Source organism: Pristiophorus japonicus, chromosome 16 (genome assembly GCF_044704955.1).
Source record: "Pristiophorus japonicus isolate sPriJap1 chromosome 16, sPriJap1.hap1, whole genome shotgun sequence".
In the NCBI taxonomy this organism is placed as follows: Eukaryota; Metazoa; Chordata; class Chondrichthyes; family Pristiophoridae; genus Pristiophorus; species Pristiophorus japonicus.
The window spans coordinates 75,193,012-75,217,450 of record NC_091992.1 but is presented as its reverse complement, the minus strand read 5'-3'; the positions used below and the strand labels follow the sequence as shown (position 1 = coordinate 75,217,450).

Here is a 24,439-nt window from a genome sequence, read left to right as displayed (position 1 = left end):
GGCTAACAAGGGAAATTAAGGAGAGTGTTAAATCCAAGGAAGAGGTATATAAATTGGCCAGAAAAAGCAGCAAACCTGAGGACTGGGAGAAATTTAGAATTCAGCAGAGGAGGATAAAGCGTTTAATTAAGAGGGGGAAAATAGAGTAGGAGAAGAAGCTTGCCGGGAACATAAAAACTGACTGCAAAAGCTTCTATAGATATGTGAAGAGAAAAAGATTAGTGAAGATAAACGTAGGTCCCTTGCAGTTGGATTCAGGTGAAATTACAATGGGGAACAAAGAAATGGCAGACCAATTGAATGAATACTTTGATTCTGTCTTCACGAAAGAAGACACAAATAACTCTGGAAATACTAGGGGACCGAGGGTCTAGTGAGAAGGAGGAACTGAAGGATATCCTTATTAGGTGGGAAATTGTGTTAGGGAAATTGATGGGATTGAAGGCCGATAAATCCCCGGGGCCTGATAGTCTGCATCCCAGAGTACTTAAGGAAGTGGCCCTAGAAATAGTGGATGCATTGGTGATCATTTTCCAACAGTCTATTGACTCTGGATCAGTTCCTATGGACTGGAGGGTAGCTAATGTAACACCACTTTTTAAAAAGGGAGGGAGAGAGAAAGCGGGTAATTATAGACCAGTTAGCCTGACATCAGTAGTGCGGAAAATGTTGGAATCAATTATTAAGGTTGAAATAGCAGCGCATTTGGAAAGCAGTGACAGGATCAGTCCAAGTCAGCATGGATTTATGAAAGGGAAATCATGCTTGACAAATTTTCTGGAATTTTTTGAGAATGTAACTAGTAGAATGGACAAGGGTGAACCAGTGGATGTGGTGTATTTGGACTTTCAAAAGGCTTTTGACAAGGTCCCACACAAGAGATTGGTGTGCAGAATCAAAGCACAATGTATTCGGGGTAATATACTGACGTGGATAGAGAACTGGTTGGCAGACAGGAAGCAGAGAGTCGGGATAAATGGGTCCTTTTCAGAATGACAGGCAGTGACTAGTGGGGTGCCGCAGGGCTCAGTGCTGGGACCCCAGCTCTTTACAATATACATCAATGATTTAGATGCAGGAATTGAGTGTAATATCTCCAAGTTTGCAGATGACACTAAACTGGGTGGCGGTGTGAGCTATGAGGGGGATGCTAAGAGGCTGCAGGGTGACTTGGACAGGTTAGGTGAGTGGGCAAATGCATGGCAGATGTAGTATAATGTGGATAAATGTGAGGTTATCCATTTTGGTGGCAAAAACATGAAGACAGAATATTATCTGAATGGCGGCAGATTAGGAAAAGGGGAGGTGCAACGAGACCTGGGTGTCATGGTTCATCAGTCATTGAAAGTTGGCATGCAGGTACAGCAGGCGGTGAAGAAGGCAAATGGTATGTTGGCCTTCATAGCTAGGGGATTTGAGTGTAGGAGCAGGGAGGTCTTATTGCAGTTGTACAGGGCCTTAGTGAGGCCTCACCTGGAATATTGTGTTCAGTTTTGGTCTCCTAATCTGAGGAAGGACGTTCTTGCTGTTGAGGGAGTGCAGCGAAGGTTCACTAGACTGATTTCCGGGATGGCTGGACTAACATATGAGGAGAGAGTGGATCAACTGGGCCTTTATACATTGGAGTTTAGAAGGATGAGAGGTGATTTCATAGAAACATGCAAGATTCTGACAGGACGGGACAAGTTAGATGCAGGTATAATGTTCCCGATGTTGGGGAAGTCCAGAACCAGGGGACACAGTGTGAGGATAAGGGTTAGGCCATTTAGGACTGAGATGAGGAGAAACGTCTTCACTCAGAGAGTCATTAACCTGTGGAATTCCCTGTCACAAGAGTTGTTGATGCCAGTTCATTGGATATATATATTGGATATATTCAAGAAGGAGTTAGATATGGCCCTTACGGCTAAAGGGATCAAGGGATGTGGAGAGAAAGCAGGAAAGGGGTACTGAGCGAATGATCAGCCATGATTTGATTGAATGGTGGTGCAGGCACAAAGGGCCGAATGGCCTACTCCTGCACCTATTTTCTGTGTTTCTATGTTTCTATGTAACCCCCCCCGAGATGTCTGCGCTCCTCTAATTCTGACCTCCTGAACATCCCTGATTATAATCGTCCCTGCATCTACCCTGTCAGGCCTTTTAAGAATTCCTTCTGTTGCCTGGGCCCCAAGCTCTGGAACTCCCTCCCTAAACCTCTCCGCTTCTCTACCTCTCTTTCCTCTTTCAAGACGTTCCTTAAAACCTACCTCTTTGACCAAGCTTTTTCTACTAATGCGGCTCGGTGTCAAATTTTTATCTCATAATACTCCTGTGAAGCACCTTGGGACATTTCACTACATTAAAGGCGCTATATAAATACAAGTTGTTGTTGTAGTCTCCAGGAATTAAAGATTAATTTCCAACACTGCTGAGAGCAACACAGGGGAAAAATCATAGGAGACTTTAAAAAAAATTATTTTATTTTTAATTTACTTTTAACATTTTTATTTATTAGTTATAAAATATTGGAGATGGGCAAGTTTGATGTTGGAAGGTGGGAGGTCATGTGATGAAACCTCCAGGAACACATCGAGCCTGAGTTGGCGACACTACTCACCACAGCGATGCATTCCAGGATCATTCCACGGCCAGGGTCACGGCCCAGTGACCTCGCCACCACACAGTCGGTCACAGGCAGCGGTGCAGTTACTCCCTCATTTCATAGAATCATAGAAATTTACATCACGGAAGGAGGCTATTTCAGCCCATCGTGTCCGCGCCGGCCGACAAAGAGCTATCCAGCCTAATGCCACTTTCCAGCTCTTGGTCCATAGCCCTGTAGGTTACAACACTTCAAGTGCACATCCAAGTACTTTATAAGTGTGGTGAGGGTTTCTGCCTCTACCATCCTTTCAGGCCGTGAATTCCAGGCTCCCACCACCCTCTGGGTGAAGAAATGTCCCCTCAAATCCCCTCTAAACCTCCCCCCAATTACTTTAATTCTGGTTATTAACCCCTCTGCTAAGGGAAATAGGTCCGTTCTATCCACTCTATCCAGGCCCCTTATAATTTTATACACCTCAATTAAATCTCCCCTCAGCCTCCTCTGTTCCAAGGAAAGAAGATTTAAATATCACAACCTAAGGCAGCACAAAGGAAATGAAAGTGCGCGGGTCCTGGCACCAGCAAAGGTATTGATCCAATACTGGGTGTAAATGAGACTGTCCTGTGGACACAGAGCCCCAGCACAGTGCTGTTAGTTCGTTGTCTCGCGGCCATGACACCATCAACCAGATTTTTCATGTAACCCTCCAGCAGGCAGCACACGATAGCCACGATTACTGCATCTCTGAGATCTCCTGGCATGCTCTCCTCCTTCCAGATGAGAGAGCTGAGGTCATGCATTCGAGCCAATAGTGCCTCTCTGCCATACTTTAATGCCTCAGCGGGGATTCCATCCGCTCCCGATGCCTTGTTGTTCTTGAGCTGCCGGATGGCCTTTTCTACCTCGTGCAGGGCTGGGGTTTTGCTGAGATGGTGGTGGGTAGCATGCTGCGGGATGGAGTCGAGGACACTCGAGTCAAAGGCAGAGTCTTGGCTAAGCAGATCTTCAAAGTGCTCCTTCCAGTGGGTCCTGACTGCCTCGGTGTCCTTGATGAGTGTCTCCTGACAACCTGTGTGCACTTGTCATGTCATGTGGAGTCGGAGAGCGGGACAATATAACCTGACCTGCATTGTACTGGAAAAATGTGAAGTTATCCACTTTGGTAGGAAAAATAGAAAAGCAGAGTATTTTTTAAATGGTGAGAGATTGGGAAATGTTGGTGTTCAGAGGGACCTGGGTGTCCTTGTACACGAATCACTGAAAGTTAACATGCAGGTACAGCAAGCAATTAAGAAAGCAAATGGTCTGTTGGCCTTTATTACAAGAGGATTTTAGTATAAGAGTAAAGACGTCTTACTGCAATTATATAGGGCCCTGGTGAGACCACATCTGGAGTATTGTGTACAGTTTTGATCTCCTTACCTGAGGAATGATATACTTGTCATTGAAGGAGTGCAACGAAGGTTCACCAGACTGATTCCTGGGATGGTGTGGTTGGGGGCGGGGGGGAGGCGGAGGGGGGTGGCGGATTGTCCTATGAGGAGAGATTGAGCAGACTAGGCCTATATTCCCTAGAGTTTAGAAGATTGAGAGGTGATCTCATTAAAACATATTAAATTCTTAAAAGGCTTGACAGGGTAGATGCAGTGAGGATGTTTCCCCTGGCTGAGGAGTCTAGAACCAGGGGTCACTGTTTCAGAATAAAGGGTCAGCCATTTAGGACTAAGATGAGGAGAAATCTCTTCACTCAGAGGGTGGTGAATCTTTGGAATTCTCTACCTTAGAGTGCTGTGGAGACTCAGTTGTTGAGTATATTCAAGGGATCGATAGATTTTTGGATATCAAGGGAATCAAGGGATATGGGGATAGTGCAGGCAAGTGGAGTTGAAGAATTAGCTAAATACTTGAAGATAGATATTAAAGGGTAGCAAGAAAATAGATTAAGGTTCTGGTGGGGACGCTGTAGGACAACATAGCAACATTTATTTGACGATGAAAAATGAAAGCACAAAAAATGAATGAGGAGAAAAACAAAGAACAAATAAATCAAATACAAGACAACTGGGGATAGTTGCAACAGATAAACACAACACCAAAAATACTCAGGATTGCAGGAGAAAGATAGATAGCACATTTAAAAAGTACCTGGATGTGCACTTGAAGTGCTGCCGTAACCGACAATGCAATGGACCGAGAGCTGGAAAGTGGGATTAGGCGGGATAGCTCTTTGTCAGCTGGCATGGACACGATAGGCCGAAATGGCCTCCTTCCGTGCTGTAAATTTTTATGATCGATGATCAGCCATGATCTCATTGAACGGCGGAGTAGGCTCAAGGGGCCGAATAGCCAACTCCTGCTCTTATGCTCTTATGTTCCTCACCACAGGCAGCACAGGCCTTTCCCATCCTGGAAGCCTTTGGGAATGCTAAAACTGTCCTGAACAACAACTCTAGCAGGTTTGGGAAACTCCTGTGGATCCACATCCATCAGTAAGTAGCAGCGGACCCACCTGTTGGGTCTCCCCAATGTTTGCTGTGTTCGTTTATATGTATACCTATATATTTTGCAATCGCTACTGTTAGTTTACACTCTGAGCCCAAGTCCCAATGGGCGGGTTGCATTCACTGCCTTGGGCTGCGATCTCCCCTTTGCATAGCTGAGTCCCATTGCCATTGGTAACCCAAGCTTCTCGGGTGCTGGTAACGTCGGAGTCTGAATTTCACCTGGGGCTGTATTCCCTGGAGTTTAGAAAGATAAGGGGTGATTTGATCAGTTATCAAGATATTAAGGGGAACAGATCGGATAGATAGAGAGAAACTATTTCTGCTGGTTGGGGATTCTAGGACGTGGGTGCATAAAATTAGAGGCAGACCTTTCAGGAGTGAAATTAGGAAACACTTCTTCACACAAAGAGTGGTAGAAGTTTGGAACTCTCTTCCACAAAATGGCAATTGATCAATTGTTAATTTTACGTCTGAGATTGATAGATTTTTGTTAACCAAAGGTATGAGAGGATATGGGGTAATTGAGTTGGGTCGCAGGTCAGCCATGATCTTATTGAATGGCGAACAGGCTCGAGGGGCTCAATGGCCTACTCCTGTTCCTATGATTTTCAGCTCTTAAGTTCATCGGCGCCCAAGGGAGGAGACAGACTGCTGAAGGAGCGGGTTGGCAGGTTGGGTTGGGGGATGTCTACCAGTGACCCATTTTCTAATATTTCCATTTATTGCGGGGGGGGGGAGGGGGGTGACCATGGATTCACAGGGTGGGAAAGGTCTTATTTTTGCTTGGGTCAGTAAATGTTTTTCTTGGATTGGTGCTAGTTACTGTGAGCAGGGAGCGGGGACCTGAGACAGTGCTTATAACTTGGGTGGGGCTGCTATAGTATCAAAGTAAACAGGTCTACAGAGCACAGAACGGTCAGCACAGGGCGAGATTGAACGGAGTGCACTTCAACTCTGTTTAAAAAAGGGGGCAGACAATAGGCCGGTTAGTTTAACATCTGTAGTGGGGAAAATGCTTGAAGCTATCATTAAGGAAGAAATAGCGGGACATCTAGATAGGAATAGTGCAATCAAGCAGATGCAACATGGATTCATGAAGGGGAAATCATGTTTAACTAATTTACTGGAATTCTTTGAGGATATAACGAGCATGGTGGATGGAGGTGTACCAATGGATGTGGTGTATTTGGATTTCCAAAAGGCATTCGATAAGATGCCACACAAAAGGTTACTGCAGAAGATAAAGGTACGCGGAGTCAGAGGAAATGTATTAGCATGGATCGAGAATTGGCTGGCTAACAGAAAGCAGAGAGTCAGGATAAATTGGTCCTTTTCAGGTTGGAAATCGGTGGTTAGCGGTGTGCCACAGGGATCGGTGCTGGGACCACAACTGATTACAATATACATAGATGACCTGGAAGAGGGGACAGAGTGTAGTGTAACAAAATTTGCAGATGACACAAAGATTAGTGGGAAAGCTGGTTGTGTAGAGGACACAGAGAGGCTACAAAGAGATTTAGATAGGTTAAGCGAATGGGCTAAGGTTTGGCAGATAGAATACAATATCGGAAAATGTGAGGTCATCCACCTTGGAAAAAAAAACAGTAAAAAGGAATATTATTTGAATGGGGAGAAATTACAACATGCTGAGGTGCAGAGGGACCTGGGGGTCCTTGTGCATGAATCCCAAAAAGTTAGTTTGCAGGTGCAGCAGGTAATCAGGAAGGCGAATGGAATGTTGGTCTTCATTGCGAGAGGGATGGAGTACAAAAGCAGGGAGGTCCTGCTGCAACTGTACAGGGTATTGGTGAGGCCGCACCTGGAGTACTGCATTCAGTTTTGGTTACCTTACTTAAGGAAAGATATACTAGCTTTGGAGGGGGTACAGAGACGATTCACAAGGCTGATTCTGGAGATGAGGGGGTTACCTTATGATGATAGATTGAGTAGATTGGGTCTTTACTCGTTGGAGTTCAGAAGGATGAGGGGTGATCTTATAGAAACATTTAAAATAATGAAAGGGATAGACAAGATAGACGCAGAGAGGTTGTTTCCACTGGTCGGGGAGACTAGAACTAGGGGGCACAGCCTCAAAATACGGGGGAGCCAATTTAAAACCGAGTTGAGAAGGAATTTCTTCTCCCAGAGGGTTGTGAATCTGTGGAATTCTCTGCCCAAGGAAGCAGTTGAGGCTAGCTCATTGAATGTATTCAAATCACAGATAGATAGATTTTTAACCAATAAGGGAATTAAGGGTTATGGGGAGCGGGCGGGTAAGTGGAGCTGAGTCCACGGCTCGAGGGGCTAGATGGCCTACTCCTGTTCCTAATCCTTATGTTCTTATGTTCTTATGAACAGAGTGTTTTATTTGCGAATTTGGAAAGAATGGGAATTCGGAGAAGAGGGGGAGGGACCTAATTGGAGGCGGTATCGGCGGTGGCGGAACCTTCGACCAGTTCCAAAAAGTCAAGGAGTGACGGCACACGAAGCAAATGCAGTGGTGCGAGAATAAAGAGCGGCTCGAGAGCGGACCAAGAGCAGACCGAGAGCGGACCTGCAGCGGACGCAGAGCGGACCTGGAGTGGACCCAGAGCAGAGCAGGAGCGGACTCGGAGCAGACCCAGAGTGGGCCCAGAGCAGACCAGGAGTGGACCCAGAGTGGACCGAGAGCAGACACAGAGTTGTCCCAGAGTGGACCGGGACCAGACTCAGAGCGGACCCGGAGCGGGCCCAGAGCGGACCCGGAGTGGACCCTGAGTGCACCCGGGGCGGACCCAAAACGGACCAGTTGCAGACCAGGGGCGGACATGGAGCGGACCCAAAACGGACTGAGAGTGGTCCTTCAGTGGACCCAGAGAGGACAGGGAGCGGACCGAGAGTGGACCCAGAGCAGACCCGGAGCGGACCTTGACTGGACCCGGAGCGGACCCTGAGTGCACCCGGAGTGGACCCTGAGTGCACCCGGGGCAGACCCGGAGTGGACCCAGACTGGACCCGGAGTGGACACAGACTGGACCTGGAGTGGACCCTGAGTGCACCGGGGGCAGACCCGGGGCGGACCCAGAGCGGTCCCAAAGCGGACCCAGAGTTGACCCGGAGTGGTCCCGGAGTGGTCTCGGAGCAGACCCGGAGCAGACCGGGAGCGGACCCGGAGCGGACCGGGAGTGGACCCGGAGCGGACCTCGATGAAAGCAATGATAGCGACGCGGCTCCGATTCAAAACAACAACAAAATCAATGTGTGATGTCACTGGCGAGCAGTTAGGTGATTGGCTGGTGAGTATTACAGCTTTTTTGTGCTCCCTAAGTTAGGGAAGGAGGTTAAATTAAGAGCTGAGAAATGGTAACTTGCTAGTACTTATTAAATGGATAACTTAAGTTATCTAGTGATAAAATAATCAAACAATAAAAGTAAAATATCAATTGAAAAAAAGCTTTAACTAAGTAACTAATAAATAAAACAAGGTGAGAGATGGCAGGGCAGGTGGTGTGCTGTAACTGCAGCATGTGGGAGTTTGTGGAGAGTATCGCGATCCCGAGCAACCACATCCGCGGGAAGTGTCCGCAGCTCAAGGAACTTCGGCTCAGAGATGTTGAGCTGGAGTCCGAGCTGCAGACATTGCGTGGCATCAGGGAGGGAGGGAATTACCGGGACACTTTCATCCAGGAGGCCGTCACACCCCTTAGGTTAAGCAGTACTTTAGAGTTAGTCAATGGTCAGGGACGGGAGGGTATGACTGCGAGTCAGGAAGGTATGGGGACCCCAGGATGCAGTGATGGAGGAGCCTCAGCCCTTGACCCTGTCCAACAGGGACGAGGTACTTGCTAGCTGTATGGATGTGGAAAAGGACTGCAGGGAGAATGGGCAAACTGACCACTGCACCATGGTACAGGGGGCCATCCAAGTGGGAGGGGAGAAGGAAGGAACGTGGTCGTGGTAGGGGACAGTATAGTCAGGGGGATAGATACTCTTCTCTGCGGTTGAGACCAGGAATTCCGGAGGTTGTGTTGCCTGCTCATTGTCAGGGTATCTCCTCGCTGCTGGAGAAGAATTTGGAGTGGGAAGGGGGGGATCCAGTTGTCGTGGTCCGTTTAGGAACCAACGAAATAGATGGAACTAAGAATGAGGTTCTGCTGAGAGAGATTGAGGTGCTAGGATCAAAATTAATAAGCAGAACCTAAAGGGTAATAATCTCTGGACTACTACCTGAGCCACGTGCAAATTGGCATAGGGTCAAGCAGATCAGAAAGTTAAATGCGTGGCTCAAAGAGTGATGTGGGAAGAAGTGGTTTCAGTTCATGGGGCACTGGACCAGTACTGGGGAAAGAGCGGTCCATTGGGACCGGCTCCATTTAAACCAGGCTGGGACCAGCATTCTGGAGAATCGAATAACTAGGGCCCTAGATAGAGCTTTAAACTAAAAAAGGGGGGGGGGAGGGGGGAGTCAGGTGAGGTGAAATTTAGAAATCTAAAGAGAAAGGTCAAGGCAATTGAGCAGTGTAGCAATTTGGGTAAAAATAAGCAGTGTGAGACAGAAAAGGACAGAGAGTCTAATGGTAGCATTGCAGCAGAGAATAAGGTCAAAGCAGAGAATAATGGTAAAAACTTTAAATTAAAGGCTCTTTATCTGAATGCACGGAGCATTTGTAACAAGATAGATGCACTAATGGCACAAATAGAGATAAATGGGTTTGATCTAATAGCCGTTACAGAGACGTGGTTGCAAGGTGACCAAGCTTGGGAACTAAATGTTCCAGGGTACTTGACATTTCGAAAAGACAGGCAGAATGGAAAAGGGGGGTGTGGGGGGGTGAGGTGGGGATAGCCCTGATAATAAAGGATGACATAAGAACAGTAGAGAGAAAGGATCTCGGCTCGGAAGATCAGGAAGTAGAATCAGTATGGGTGGAGATACGGAATAACAAGGGGCAGAAAACACTGGTGGGAGTAGTATATAGGCCTAACAGCAGCTATTCCGTTGGACAGAATATTAATCAAGAAATAGTGGGAGCTTGTAACAAAGGTAATGCAATAATCGTGGGGGACTTTAATCTTCATATAGACTGGACAAATCAAATTGGCAAAGGTCGTCTGGAGGACAAGTTCATGGAATGCATTCGGGACAGTTTCCAAGAATAATACGTCATGGAACCAACTAGCAACAGGCTATTTCAGATCTTGTATTGTGTAATGAGACAGGATTAATTAGCAATTTCATAGTAAAGGATCCTCTGGGGCAGAGTGATCATAATATTTCACATTAAGTTTAAGAGTGACTTGCCCAAGTCCGAAACTAGAGTCGTGGGACCAGACTTTTGGCTTCATTGTTGACGATTTTCTCGTTTTTTGCTCGGCGAGAGTTCCCACGTAAGTTTTTTCCTTGGTATCGCCCACATCTGAAGTCGCCCGCCGGGTCCAAACAACCCACGTGCGATGTCAAGAACAACCGCCAGGGCGTAAGTTTGACCTCAACCGCCGACATCCAGATCGCCGAGAGACCGGCCCTGTAAAAGCTGCTTAAACAGGGCGGTAAGGGGGGGCAGGGCCTGCAAAGAAAGGTCAGTTAAAGGTTCTTTAATTATTTTTTTAAATTTTAAAATGGCGATTAGGTTTAAAACTGTCTTGGGAATGCTTTGTACATTTTTTTTTCATTTTTTAATGAATTAAAAAAAAAAGTTTTCCCCCCTCCCTAGGCCCGACCACAGCCTCAGACTAAATTTTACTCCTTACCGTCCATTCTGGTAACGTCTGCCCATGTTACTAACTTTCCACTTACCCGCCGAGAAAACCACCGACAATGAGTGTGCAACACCCATTTTCTCACTGGGCAATTAGTTTCACTTACTTTAATCATAAAAATGGAAATTCTCGCCAGCTTTTTTCACCGAACGTTAGCAGTTCTTCTCAGCTGGCAATCGGGCGTTGAGGGCCTTTAGGGAAAGTCTAGCCTTTAAACTTAAATAAAGCCAATTATATAGGTATGAGGGGCGAGTTGGCTAAGGTAGATTGGAAAAATAGATTCCAAGGCATGGAGGTAGATAAGCAGTGGCTAGCATTTAAAGACATATTTCATAATTCTCAACAAAAATACATTCCATTGCGAAACAAAGGGGGCAAAATGCAGTTATGCCCCATTTGAGGGCGGGAACCGGGATGAGCTGGGAATTCCTGTGTCTGGCTCGGAAGTCCCATCCCGGCCACGAAATTCCGGTTACCCTCACAGGAAGTGGAACACAATGTCGCGCGCTCCACTTCCCTTTGGATCGGGTTCGGCAGCACTACGCAGCTTTTCATCATGGCGCTGACGCGTTTCAATGCCCCTCCCCTGCCGTTAGATTTCCGCTGCAAACTCTGCAGGCCATTTGAAAGCCTCCGCTGGGCCACTGGGGCTGAGGAGGGCCGTGGGGAAGAATAGCAGTAAGCCTGAGGACTGAGAGAGTTTCAGAAACCAGCAAAGGATGACCCAAAAAATTGATACAAAAGGGAAAATGTAGAATATGAGAGAAAACGAGCAAGAAATATAAAAACAGATTGCAAGAGCTTCTACAAGTATGTAAAAAGGAAGAGAGTAGCAAAGGTAAACGTTGGTCCCTTAGAGGCTGGGACAGGAGAAATTATTATGGGGAATAAGGAAATGGTAGAAACATTAAACAAATATTTTGTATCTGTCTTCACAGTCGAAGACACAAAAAGCATACCAAAAAATGGTGGGGAACCAAGTGTCTAATGAGGGTGAGGAATTGAACATAATTATTATAAGTAGAGAAAAAGTACTGGAGAAACGAATGGTACTAAAAGCTGAAAAATCCCCTGGACCTGACGACCTACATCCTAAAAGAGGTGGCTGCAGAGATAGTGGATGCTTTGGTTTTGATCTCCCAAAATGCCCGAGATTCTAGAGCGGTCTCAACAGATTGGAAGGTAGCAAATGCAACACCACTATTCAAGAAAGGAGGGAGAGAGAAAACATAGATCTACAGGCCAGTTAGCCTGACATCAATTGTCGGGGAGATGCTGGAATCTATTGTTAAGGAAGTGGAATCAATTAGAAAATCATAACATGATTAGGCAGAGTCAACATGGTTTTCTGAAAGGGAAATTGTGTTCGACAAATTTATTAGAGTTGTTTGAGGATGTAACTGGCAGGGTAGATAATGGGCAACCAGTAGATGTAGTATATAATTGTTTTTTCCAAAAGGTGCCACATGAAAGGTTATTACACAAGATAAGGGCTCATGGGGTTGGGGTAATATAGTAGCATGGCTAGAGAATTGGTTAACAGACAGAAAACAGAGTAGGGATAAACGTGTCATTTTCAGGTTGGCAGGCTGTAACTAGTGGGGTGCCACAGGGATCAGTGCTGGGACCTCTGCTATTTACAATCTATCTTAGTGATCTAGATGAAGGGACCGAGTGTAATGTATCCAAGTTTGCTGACGGTACAAAGCTAAGTGGGACAGTAAGCTGCGAGGAGAACACAAAATTGAGCTCTGCCCCAAACGGGGCACACCTACCATTTTTTAAGGATGGGGTGGATGTCGTGGCAGCTGCGGGGTGGAAGTGCCCTTGTAGCGGGTCGGCCGCCCCGACCAGTCAGCAGTGCCGCGCTAACGCATCACAACATCCCCCCCTTCTGTTAAAGGGGAAGACCGCTGTGAGCTCTGCAAGAAGTTCAGTTAGACCCACTGGGCCACCAGAGAGGGTTTCGGCCAGGCCAGTGGTCTGGCACCCAAGAGGGGATGCCAGACTGTCTGTTGGCAGCCCGGCCAAACCCAGAGCCATAATTGGCGGGCCGACCTGGCAGTCGGCTGACAATAAAAAATATGGCAACCGCGGCAGTGCGACCTCCCCTTTAAGGGCGGACGCGTTGCCCAGACATACACAGCTCCCCGCTGGGGAAAGCTGTCAGTGGCACCAACCGGCAGCGGCGGCTGTCCCACGGGGCAATAACGCGCGAGGGGCGGAAAGGGGGTCGCCACCGGTCGGTAAGAGTTCGGCGCGTGCCGAAACCTGTTTCCGCCGCTTCCGGCCCGGGGGCAATTTCGGTCAGGTTGGCCAATCCGTCTGCCCCCGGTCGGTGAGGCCTCTTCGCTCTATTCCCGCCTTTTCGAGACGGTAATGGAGCTTGTGGAGGGCGGCAATTTTAGCCCCAAAACCTCTACAAAGGGATATAGATAGACTAAGTGAGTGGGCAGTAAGGTGGCAGATGGTGTGGGGAAATGTGAAGTTATTCACTTTGGTAGGAAGAATAGAAAAACATTTTACATATTTATCAGAGCAGTGCTTGGTGTAATACATTTAAAATGTTTGTTAAAGTGCAGGGTGTACTGCTGGATGTTTGCAAGGATTTGGATGTTAAAGGAAGGCCTCTGAGAAGACCAGTCCTGAGGGCTCAAGTTTCAGTCCCCATTGGGCAGCAACATCACATGGAGATGAAGCAAAGGCAGCTAAGGGGACAAGCTGGACACAGAGGGATGAGGAGGAAGCAGAAAAGGAAGAAGCAGAAGAGGAGGAAGTGGAAGGAAGGAGGCAATCCCTTATTGGCCGGGATATCTGGGATCAAATCATCCACCTGTGGTACCAGTGAACACAACTCCAATTCCCCTTTCAATAACCACACCTTGGGAACACCATCACCTGCAAGCTCACCTCCAAGTCACACACCATCTTGACATTCCTTCATCGTCGCTGGGTCAAAATCCTGCAACTCCCTCCCTAACAGCACTGTGGGAGCACCTTCACCACACGGACTAGTGCGGTTCAGGAAAGCGGCTCACCACCACCTGCTCAAGGGCAATTAGGAATGGGCAATAAATGCTAGCCTGGCCAGCGATGTCCACATCCCATGAACGAATAAAAAAAAACCTTACCTTCCCTCTGTTACTGACCATCACAGTGTCCTCTCGGCCACAATGCTGAAATAAAGGCACTACAAAGCAAACTTTCTAATCCAACTTTATCCCTATATGCATCCACTATTATAACAAAAAATCAACTAATCACCCTTGTGCACTCTCTTAGTGAGTGTCTTGTGTGTGCCTTTGCCTATCCTACTGATGTCATGCAGTGCTACACCAGTGGGCACAGCAGGGCTGCTGGAAGGCTACTGACCTTCAATGGGGGACATTGCAGATGGCTGTGCAGGACAAGCTCGAGGAGCTGATGGCTGGGAGTGTCAAATCGAGCGATGGTGTTTCATCTTCTTCCTCACTCTCCTCTCCCTCTTCTTGGTCAACCACTGGTTGGGCCAGCTGGATTTCATACAATCATAGAATTTTTCTTGGGTGTCTGAAATGAGGCACAAGTGTAGGGTTGTGATGAGGGAAGGGGAAGGAGGGAGCAAGAGCTGCATACTTACAGCATGTGCAGCTTATACATCAGAACAGATTGTGGGACGAGAGGAAGTGGGACGTGAGAAGGAGGATAACATATGAGGATATGAGCATCTTGTATTCTTTCAGCCCCACCACTGACCAAGGGCTCAGCCATGCCCCTGTCAAGAATGGCCTGCACTGTCTCCTCCAAAGGGGCGAGGTGAAGCTAGGAATGTGAGGTGTGCCTTGTGTTTGGTAGAGATTGTTGGTAGGTGAGTGATGGGAGGCGGTCGTGCATTAGGCAGTGTGTGAGGCTAGTGGTGCAGTTGGTAGGAGACGGCTTTAGAAGATACATTCAGGGACCCCGACCACTCGCCTGAGGTCATGAAATTTCAGGAAATGAGTCAGGTCCTGGGATGTCACTGCTGGCAGTGACGGCTGTAAAATCTTCCTTATGACATCACAAACACACAGACTACAAGATGGCTCTACTCAGGAACTGATGCCTTTATTGTATTTACAGCAATGGTTGCATTACCATAGTAGTCCGCTAGATGGAGCAGTGGTCCACTAGGTGGAGCTATGTATTACACTTCTCCCTCCTTAATGAAGAAGTAATTATAACAAAATAAAATAATCGTACATAACATGCAATGGCTATACATAACAAAATATATGGACTTATTTTGCCATATTTACAAATCAAACTGAGCCACTTGTTGTCTGTTTCGAAGAGGATACCCGCTCTTGAACAGAATCTTCCAAACATGGTGTCGAACAGACTCATTCCAGGCTGATCCTGAGGAAAGGATACCCTTGATCTACATTCGAACTCTCTACAACTTCAGACTGTTTGTCTGCCTGACTCAGACTCAGACTTAAATTCTGACATTCTCGTGGACTTCTTTCTAGTACATTTGATGTAGGATTTGCGACTGGTACTCTACTTGTAATAAGACTATCTAATTCATCAGAAATAATCAAATCATTCCAACTTTCAACACTTTCCACATCTGTAGGTAAAATATGATCAATGTGAACAAACCTAACCTGTCCATGATCAAACATCTTGACCAAATATGTGTAAGGACCACATATCTTCACCACTCTTCCTGGTAACCACTTTAACCATTTATGGTGATGGTTCTTCACTCTCACCTTCTGATTTAATTTCACACTTTTCTCTCTTACTCTACCTCTATCATGATTATCTTTCTGTCTTAATTGTTTCTCTTCTACGGACTGTGCCAAGTTTGGCTTTAACAACGAGAACCTGGTTCGTGGCTGTCGTTTGAGAAACAACTCTGCTGGTGTGCTACCAGTAATTGTATGAGGAGTATTACGATAAGTAATCAGAAAATTAGCCAATTTGTGGTCCAACAACAACTGCCTTTTCTTTGGATTTGGATCCAACATTTGCTTGATGAGAGCACGTTTTACAATTTGTACTGTGCGCTCTGCTGCACCATTTGAAGCAGGGTGGTATGGTGGAACCTTGATATATTTCACACCGTTTCTGCTCGTGAACTTTGCAAATTCTTCTGAACAAAATTGTGGCCCATTATCAGACACAATTGCTTCTGGGAGGCCATATGAAGAAAACAATCTTCGCTAATGGTCTAGTGTTTTACTTGTTGTTATTTTCCGTATCGGAAACACCTCTACACACTTCGAATGGCTATCAATCACATTGAATAATTGCTGTCCTTCTAGTTCAGCAAAATCTATATGTAACCTTTGCCACACCCTGGGAGGCCATTTCCATGGCTGTAATGGTACTGATGGTGGTTTCTTGCTTACCGATTGATATGTTGTACACTGACTCACGATGTACTCTATATCTTTATCTAAACCTGGCCACCATAAGTAATTGTGTGCAAGACTCTTGGTCAAGCACATTCCCAGGTGTTGGTCATGAAGATCTCCTAATAATTTGGACCTGAATTTATTTGGGATAACTACTCTTGCACCCCACATGATACAATCTTTATCCACTAACAATTAGTTCCTACGCATGAAGAATGGATAAATATCTTTCTCTGAAACCAGGTTTGGCCAGCCATTTGCTATGTAATCATATACCTGTGACATAACTGGGTCACATTTGGTTGCTCTGCCAATCTCTTCAGCTCTGACTGGCAGTTCATCAGTGTATAAAAAATAGAACACGTCTTCCTTATTGAGTGTAACTTGTGATGGGGATGGCAACCTAGACATAGCATCAGCATTACTGTGATCAGCTGATCGTCTGAACTCAATGTCATACGTATATGCTGACAAAATTAAAGCCCATCTCTGCATTCGGGCTGCAACTAAGGTTGGAACTGGGGACATTGGATGGAGGATTGCTGTCAGGGGCTTAGGGTCTGTAATGATGGTAAACTTATGACCACACAAGTATTTGTGGAACTTCTTGACCCTCAAAATTAATGGCAAATCTTCCCTTTCGATTTGTGCATAATTACTCTCACTGTGCGTAAAGCAAAAGCAATTAAAAACATGAGAACAGGAGTAGGCCAATTGGCCCCTTGAACCTGCTCCACCATTCAATAAGATCATGGCTGATCTGATCATGGACTCAGCTCCACTTCCCTGCCCACTCCCCATAACCCTTTGCTTCTTTATCGCTCAAAATTCTGCCTATCTCCGCCTTAAATATATTCAATGACCCAGCCTCCACAGCTCTCTGGGGAGAGAATTCCATAGATTTACAACCCTTTCAGAGAAGAAATTCTCCTCATCTCAGTTTTAAATGGGCGGTCCCTTATTCTATGTCCCTTACTTTTAGTTTTCCCTATCAGTGGAAATATCCTCTCTGCATCCACCTTGTCGAGCCCACTCATTATCTTATAAGTTTCAATAAGATCACCTCTCACTCTTCTGAACTCCAATGTACATAGGCCCAACCTAATCAACCTATCCTCATAAGTCAATCCCCTCATCTCCAGAATCAACCTAGTGAACCTTCTCTGAACAGCCTCCAATGCAAGTATATTCTTCCTTAAATAGGGAGACCAAAACTGTGTGCAGGGCCTGATCAATACCCTGTACAGTTGTAGCAGGATATCTCTGCTTTTATACTCTATCCCCTTTGCAATAAAGACCCACATTCCATTTGCCTTCCTGATTAGTTGCTGTACCTGCACACTAACTTTTTGTGTTTCATGCACAAGGACCCCCAGGTCCCTCTGTACTGCAGCACTTTGCAATTTTTCTCCATTTAAATTATAATTTGCTTTTCTATTGTTTCTGCCAAAGTGTATAACCTCATATTTTCCCACATTATACTCCATCTGCCAAATCTTTGGCCACTCACTTAGCCTGTCTATATCCCTTTGCAGATTTTTTGTATCCTCCTCACAATTTGATACCCATCTTTGTATCATCAGTAAACTTGGCTACATTACACTTGGTCCCTTCATCCAAGTCATTAATATAGATTGTAAATAGTTGAGGGCCCAGCACCGATCCCTGTGGCACCCCACTAGTTACTGTTTGCCAACCGGAAAATAACCCAGTTTTCTGTTAGTTAGCCAATCTCTATCCATGCTAATATATTACCCCCAACCCCATGAGCTTTTATCTTGTGCAGTAACTTCTTATGTGGCATTTTATTGAATGTCTTCTGGAAATCTAAATACACCACATCCACTGGTTCCCCCTAATCCACCCTGTTCGTTACATCCTCAAAGAACTCCAGCAAATTTCTCAAACATGATTTCCCTTTCATAAAACCATACTGACTCTGCTTGATTGAATTATGCTTTTCCAAATGTCCCGCTACTGCTTCCTTAATAATGGATTCCAGCATTTTCCTAACGACAGATGTTATACTAACTGGTCTATAGTTTCTTGCTTTTTGTCTGCCTCCTTTTTTAAATAGGGGCGTTACATTTGCAGTTTTCCCAGAATTCAGGGAATTTTGGTAGATTACAACCACTGCATCCACGATCTCTGCAGCCATTTCTCTTAAGACCCTAGGATGTAAGCCATCAGGTCCAGGGGACTTTTCGACCTTTAGTCCCATTATTTTACCAAGTGATTGCTTCATTAGTGATAGTGATTGTATTAAGTCCTATAGCCCCTTGTTATCCACTATTGGAATGTGTCTTCTACCATGAAGACCAATACAAAATATTTGTTCAACATCTCTGCCATTTCCCTGCTCTCCATTATTAATTCCCCAGTCTCATCCTCTAGGGGTCCAACATTTACTTTAGCCACTCTTTTCCTTTTTATGTACCTGTAGAAACTCTTACTATCTGTTTTTATATTTCGTGCTAGTTTACTTTCATAATCTATCTTCCCTCTCTTTATCATATTTTTTGCCGTTCTCGCCTGGCTTTTAAAAATTACCCAATCCTCTGGCCTTTCACTAGTCTTGCCCACATTGTATGCCTTTGTTTTCAATTTGATACCCTCCCTTTTTTCGTTAGTTAGCCACGGATAGTTATCCCTTCTCTTACAGTCTTTCCTTCTCATTGGGATATATTTTTGTTGCGAATTATGAAATATCTCCTTAAATGTCTGCCACTTCTCATCAACCATCCCATTCTTTAGTCTATTTTCCCAGTCCACTTTCGCCAACTCTGCCCTCCTTCCTTTGTACTCTCCTTTATTTAAGCTTAGGACACTGGTTTGAGAACAAATTTTCCCTCCTTCCAACTGAATTTGAAATTCAACCATATTATGGTCACTCATTCCGAGAGGATCCTTTACTACGAGATCATTTGTTAATCCTGCCTCATTTTTTTTTTAATTTCAAAATATACTTTATTCATATAAAAATTTGTACAGTACATTCAAAAGCAGTTCAGTACATTTAGCTGTGGTCAGCAATCCCATGCACTACATTTGGGTGCTGACGGCAGTTCCGTTCGATACATTTCCTTGCTTTTCATTTCAACTACAATTCGGTACAATACGGGATACATTGTAGTACATTCTTTTAATCCTGCCTCATTACACAGTACTAGCCTGCTCCCTGGTTGGTTCCGCAACGTACTGTTTAACAAAACTATCCCGGATACACTCTATGAACTCCTCCTCAAGGCTACCCTGGCCAATTTGCTTTGTCCAATCAATATGAAGGTTAAAATCACCCATGATTATTGCCATTCCTTTATTACAAGTCTCCATTATTTTTTGATTTATACTCCCTCCAACAGTGTAGCTACTGTTAAGGGGCCCATAGACAGCGCCCACCAGTGACTTTTTCTCTTTATTATTCCTTATCTCCATCCAAACTGATTCAACATCTTAATCCTCTGAGCCAATATCATCCCATCCTTTATTAACAGTGCTACCCCACCTCCTTTTCCTTTCTGTCTGTCCTTCGAAATTGTCAAATACCCCTGAATATTTAGTTCCCAGTCCTGGTCACCTTGCAGCCACGTCTCTGTAATGGCTATCAGATCATACCAATTTGTATATATTTGGTCTCTCTTCCCCACTACATGATACATGAGAGATCACTGCCCCAACTCCATGCGGAGAGGCGTCACATGCTAACTTGATTTCCTTAGATACGCCATAGTGAACTAACATAGTGCTCACTGCCAACTGGCTTTTACACTCCTTGAATGCTGCATCGCATTCTTCTGACCACTTCCAATGGACCTGTTTTTTTCAACAGCTCATTCAGTGGCTGTAACAGTGTAGCCAAATTTGGTAGGAACTTCCCATAATAGTTCAAAAGACACAAAAATGATCCAAGTTCAGTGACATTCTTGGGAGTGGGTGCATTTCTGATTGCATCCAGCTTTCCCTTGGTTGGATGTAAACCATCTTTGTCTACTATGTGCCCGAAGTACTCCACTGAGTTTTGAAATAACTCATACTTGCGAGCAGTCACTCGTACTCTGTGCTTCTCTAGCCGTTTGAGGACTTCATTGAACACGTTATTGTGGATTTGCCTGATTGGTGCAGAAATGAGTATGTTATCTAAATAATATACTACCCCTTCAATGCCTTCCAGAATCTGGTTCATCACCCCATGAAATATGGCGGGGGTGGAAGACACTCCAAATGATAGCCTATTAAATTGATATAAGCCTAGATGAGTATTTATAGTCAAGCATGAGTTGGACTCCTCATCTAGTTCAAGTTGTAAGTAGGCATTTGTGAGATTTAATACAAAAGCAAAATACCGCAGAGGCTGGAATCTGAAATAAAAACAGAGAATGTTGGAAATCTCAGCGGGTCAGGAAGCCTCTGTGGGGAGAAACAGATTTGTGTCACCGACCCTTCGTCAGAACTGTCAAATGCTCGAAAATAACACATTCAGAAGCACTGAAAGGGGGAGGGGAAGAAAGAACAAAAGGGAAGGTCTGTGATAGGGTGGAAGACAGGAGAGATTAGAGAGACAAAAGGGATGATGGGCCAAATTCAAATGGTAATGATAGAGGTTAGAAAAAGCTTCATCTGGATAGGGTGTGAATGGCGAGATAATGACCAGTTGCCATTGGAGACGAAGGGACAAAAAGAGAAGAAAGAAGAAAAAAAAACATAAAATGGGGGGAAGAAAAAGGGAGCCAAGGATGGCCAGAGGTTACGCTCTGAAATTGTTGAACTCGATGTTGAGTCCAGAAGGCTGTAAAGTGCCTAAACGAAAGATGAGGTGCTGTTCCTCGAGCTTGCGTTGAGCTTCATTGGAACATAGAAACATAGAAACATAGAAAATAGGTGCAGGAGTAGGCCATTCGGCCCTTCTAGCCTGCACCGCCATTCAATGAGTTCATGGCTGAACATTCAACTTCAGTACCCCATTCCTGCTTTCTCGCCATACCCCTTGATCCCCCTAGCAGTAAGGACCTCATCTAACTCCTTTTTGAATATATTTAGTGAATTGGCCTCAACAACTTTCTGTGGTAGAGAATTCCACAGGTTCACCACTCTCTGGGTGAAGAAGTTCCTCCGCATCTCGGTCCTAAATGGCTTACCCCTTATCCTTAGACTGTGACCCCTGGTTCTGGACTTCCCCAACATTGGGAACATTCTTCCTGCATCTAACCTGTCTAACCCCGTCAGAATTTTATATGTTTCTATGAGGTCCCCTCTCATTCTTCTGAACTCCAGTGAATACAAGCCCAGTTGATCCAGTCTTTCTTGATAGGTCAGTCCCGCCATCCCGGGAATCAGTCTGGTGAACCTTCGCTGCACTCCCTCAATAGCAAGAATGTCCTTCCTCAGGTTAGGAGACCAAAACTGTACACAATACTCCAGGTGTGGCCTCACCAATGCCCTGTACAACTGTAGCAACACCTCCCTGCCCCTGTACTCAAATCCCCTTGCTATGAAGGCCAACATGCCATTTGCTTTCTTAACCGCCTGCTGCACCTGCAATGCCAACCTTCAATGACTGATGTACCATGACACCCAGGTCTCTTTGCACCTCCCCTTTTCCTAATCTGTCACCATTCAGATAATAGTCTGTCTCTCTGTTTTTACCACCAAAGTGGATAACCTCACATTTATCCACATTATACTTCATCTGCCATGCATTTGCCCACTCACCTAACCTATCCAAGTCGCTCTGCAGCCTCACAGCATCCTCCTCGCAGCTCACACTGCCACCCAACTTAGTGTCATCCGCAAATTTGGAGATACTACATTTAATCCCCTCATCTAAATCATTAATGTACAGTGTAAACAGCTGGGGCCCCAGCACAGAACCCCACTAGTCACTGCCTGCCATTCTGAAAAGTACCCATTTACTCCTACTCTTTGCTTCCTGTCTGACAACCAGTTCTCAATCCATGTCAGTACACTACCCCCAATCCCATGTGCTCTAACGTTGCACATCAATCTCTTGTGTGGGACCTTGTCGAACGCCTTCTGAAAGTCCAAATATACCACATCAACTGGTTCTCCCTTATCCACTCTACTGGAAACATCCTCAAAAAATTCCAGAAGATTTGTCAAGCATGATTTCCCTTTCACAAATCCATGCTGACTTGGACCTATCATGTCACCTCTTTCCAAATGCACTGCTATGACATCCTTAATAATTGATTCCATCATTTTACCCACTACCGATGTCAGGCTGACCGGTCTATAATTCCCTGTTTTCTCTCTCCCTCCTTTTTTAAAAAGTGGGGTTACATTGGCTACCCTCCACTCCATAGGAACTGATACAGAGTCAATGGAATGTTGGAAAATGACTGTCAACGCATCCACTATTTCCAAGGCCACCTCCTTAAGTACTCTGGGATGCAGTCCATCAGGCCCTGGGGATTTATCGGCCTTCAATCCCATCAATTTCCCCAACACAATTTCCCGGCTAATAAGGATTTCCCTCAGTTCCTCCTCCTTACTAGACCCCCCGACCCCTTTTATAACCGGAAGGTTGTTCGTGTCCTCCTTCGTGAATACCGAACCAAAGTACTTGTTCAATTGGTCCGCCATTTCTTTGTTCCCCGTTATGACTTCCCCTGATTCTGACTGCAGGGGACCTACATTTGTCTTTACTAACCTTTTTCTCTTTACATATCTATAGAAACTTTTGCAATCCGTCTTAATGTTCCCTGCAAGCTTCTTCTCATACTCCATTTTCCCTGCCCTAATCAAACCCTTTGTCCTCCTCTGCTGAGTTCTAAATTTCTCCCAATCCCCAGGTTCGCTGCTATTTCTGGCCAATTTGTATGCCACTTCCTTGGCTTTAATACTATCCCTGATTTCCCTTGATAGCCACGGTTGAGCCACCTTCCCTTTTTTATTTCTATGCCAGACAGGAATGTACAATTGTTGTAGTTCATCCATGCGGTCTCTAAATGTCTGCCATTGCCCATCCACAGTCAACCCCTTAAGTATCATTCGCCAATCCATCTCAGCCAATTCACGCCTCATACCTTCAAAGTTAGCCTTCTTTAAGTTCTGGACCATGGTCTCTGAATTAACTGTTTCATTCTCCATCCTAATGCAGAATTCCACCATATTATGGTCACTCTTCCCCAAGGGGCCTCGCACAACGAGATTGCTAATTAATCCTTTCTCATTACATAACACCCAGTCTAAGATGGCCTCCCCCCTAGTTGGTTCCTCGACATATTGGTCTAAAAAACCATCCCTTATGCACTCCAGAAAATCCTCCTCCACCGTATTGCTTCCAGTTTGGCTAGCCCAATCTATGTGCATATTAAAGTCACCCATTATAACTGCTGCACCTTTATTGCACGCACCCCTAATTTCCTGTTTGATGCCCTCCCCAACATCACTACTACTGTTTGGAGGTCTGTACACAACTCCCACTAACGTTTTTTGCCCTTTGGTGTTCTGCAGCTCTACCCATATAGATTCCACATCATCCAAGCTAATGTCCTTCCTAACTATTGCCTTAATCTCCTCCTTAACCAGCAATGCTACCCCACCTCCTTTTCCTTTTATTCTATCCTTCCTGAATGTTGAATACCCCTGGGTGTTGAGTTCCCAGCCCTGCTCATCCTGGAGCCACGTCTCCGTAATCCCAACAGTGCAGGAGGCCGAGGATAGAGAGGTCAGAGTGGGAGTGGAGCGGGGAATTAAAGTGACAGGCGACCGGAAGCTCAGGGTCACACTTGCGAACTGAACGGAGGTGTTCTGCAAAGCGGTCACCCAATCTGTGCTTGGTCTATCCAATGTAGAGGAGGCCACATCGTGAGCGGCGAATACAGTATACTAAATTGAAAGGAGTACAAGTAAATCACTGTTTCACCTGGAAGGAGTATTTGGGGCCCTGGACAGTGGGAAGGGAGGTGGTAAAAGGGCAGGTGTTGCATCTCCTGCACTTGCACGGAAAGGTGCCGTGGGAAGGGGAGAGGGGGCTGGGGCTGACTGTGGAATGGAATCACCCGCTCCCGCCCCATCTTATGTTCTTTTTTCTTCTCTTTTTTTTCCCTTTGCCTATAATGACAGCTGGTAATTATTCTGCCAGTCTCTCCCTATCCAGACTAACCATTTTCTAACTCCTACCATTACCATTTCAAGTCGGCCCATCATCCCTTTTGTCTCTCTAATCTCTCCTGCCTTCCACCCTCTCACAGACCTTCCCTTTTGTC

The 24,439-nt window shown here is 45.5% G+C and overlaps 1 protein-coding gene across 1 annotated transcript in view; it reads left to right on the top strand.

Moving 5' to 3' along the window:
• myo15b (myosin XVB) overlaps positions 1-24,439 on the top strand; it is a 480,192-nt gene that overhangs the window by 48,579 nt on the left and 407,174 nt on the right. Inside the window, exon 8 of the mRNA XM_070856827.1 lies at positions 4,973-5,076. Coding sequence (XP_070712928.1) covers positions 4,973-5,076 — 104 coding nt within the window. The remainder of the gene's footprint in view (positions 1-4,972; positions 5,077-24,439) is intronic.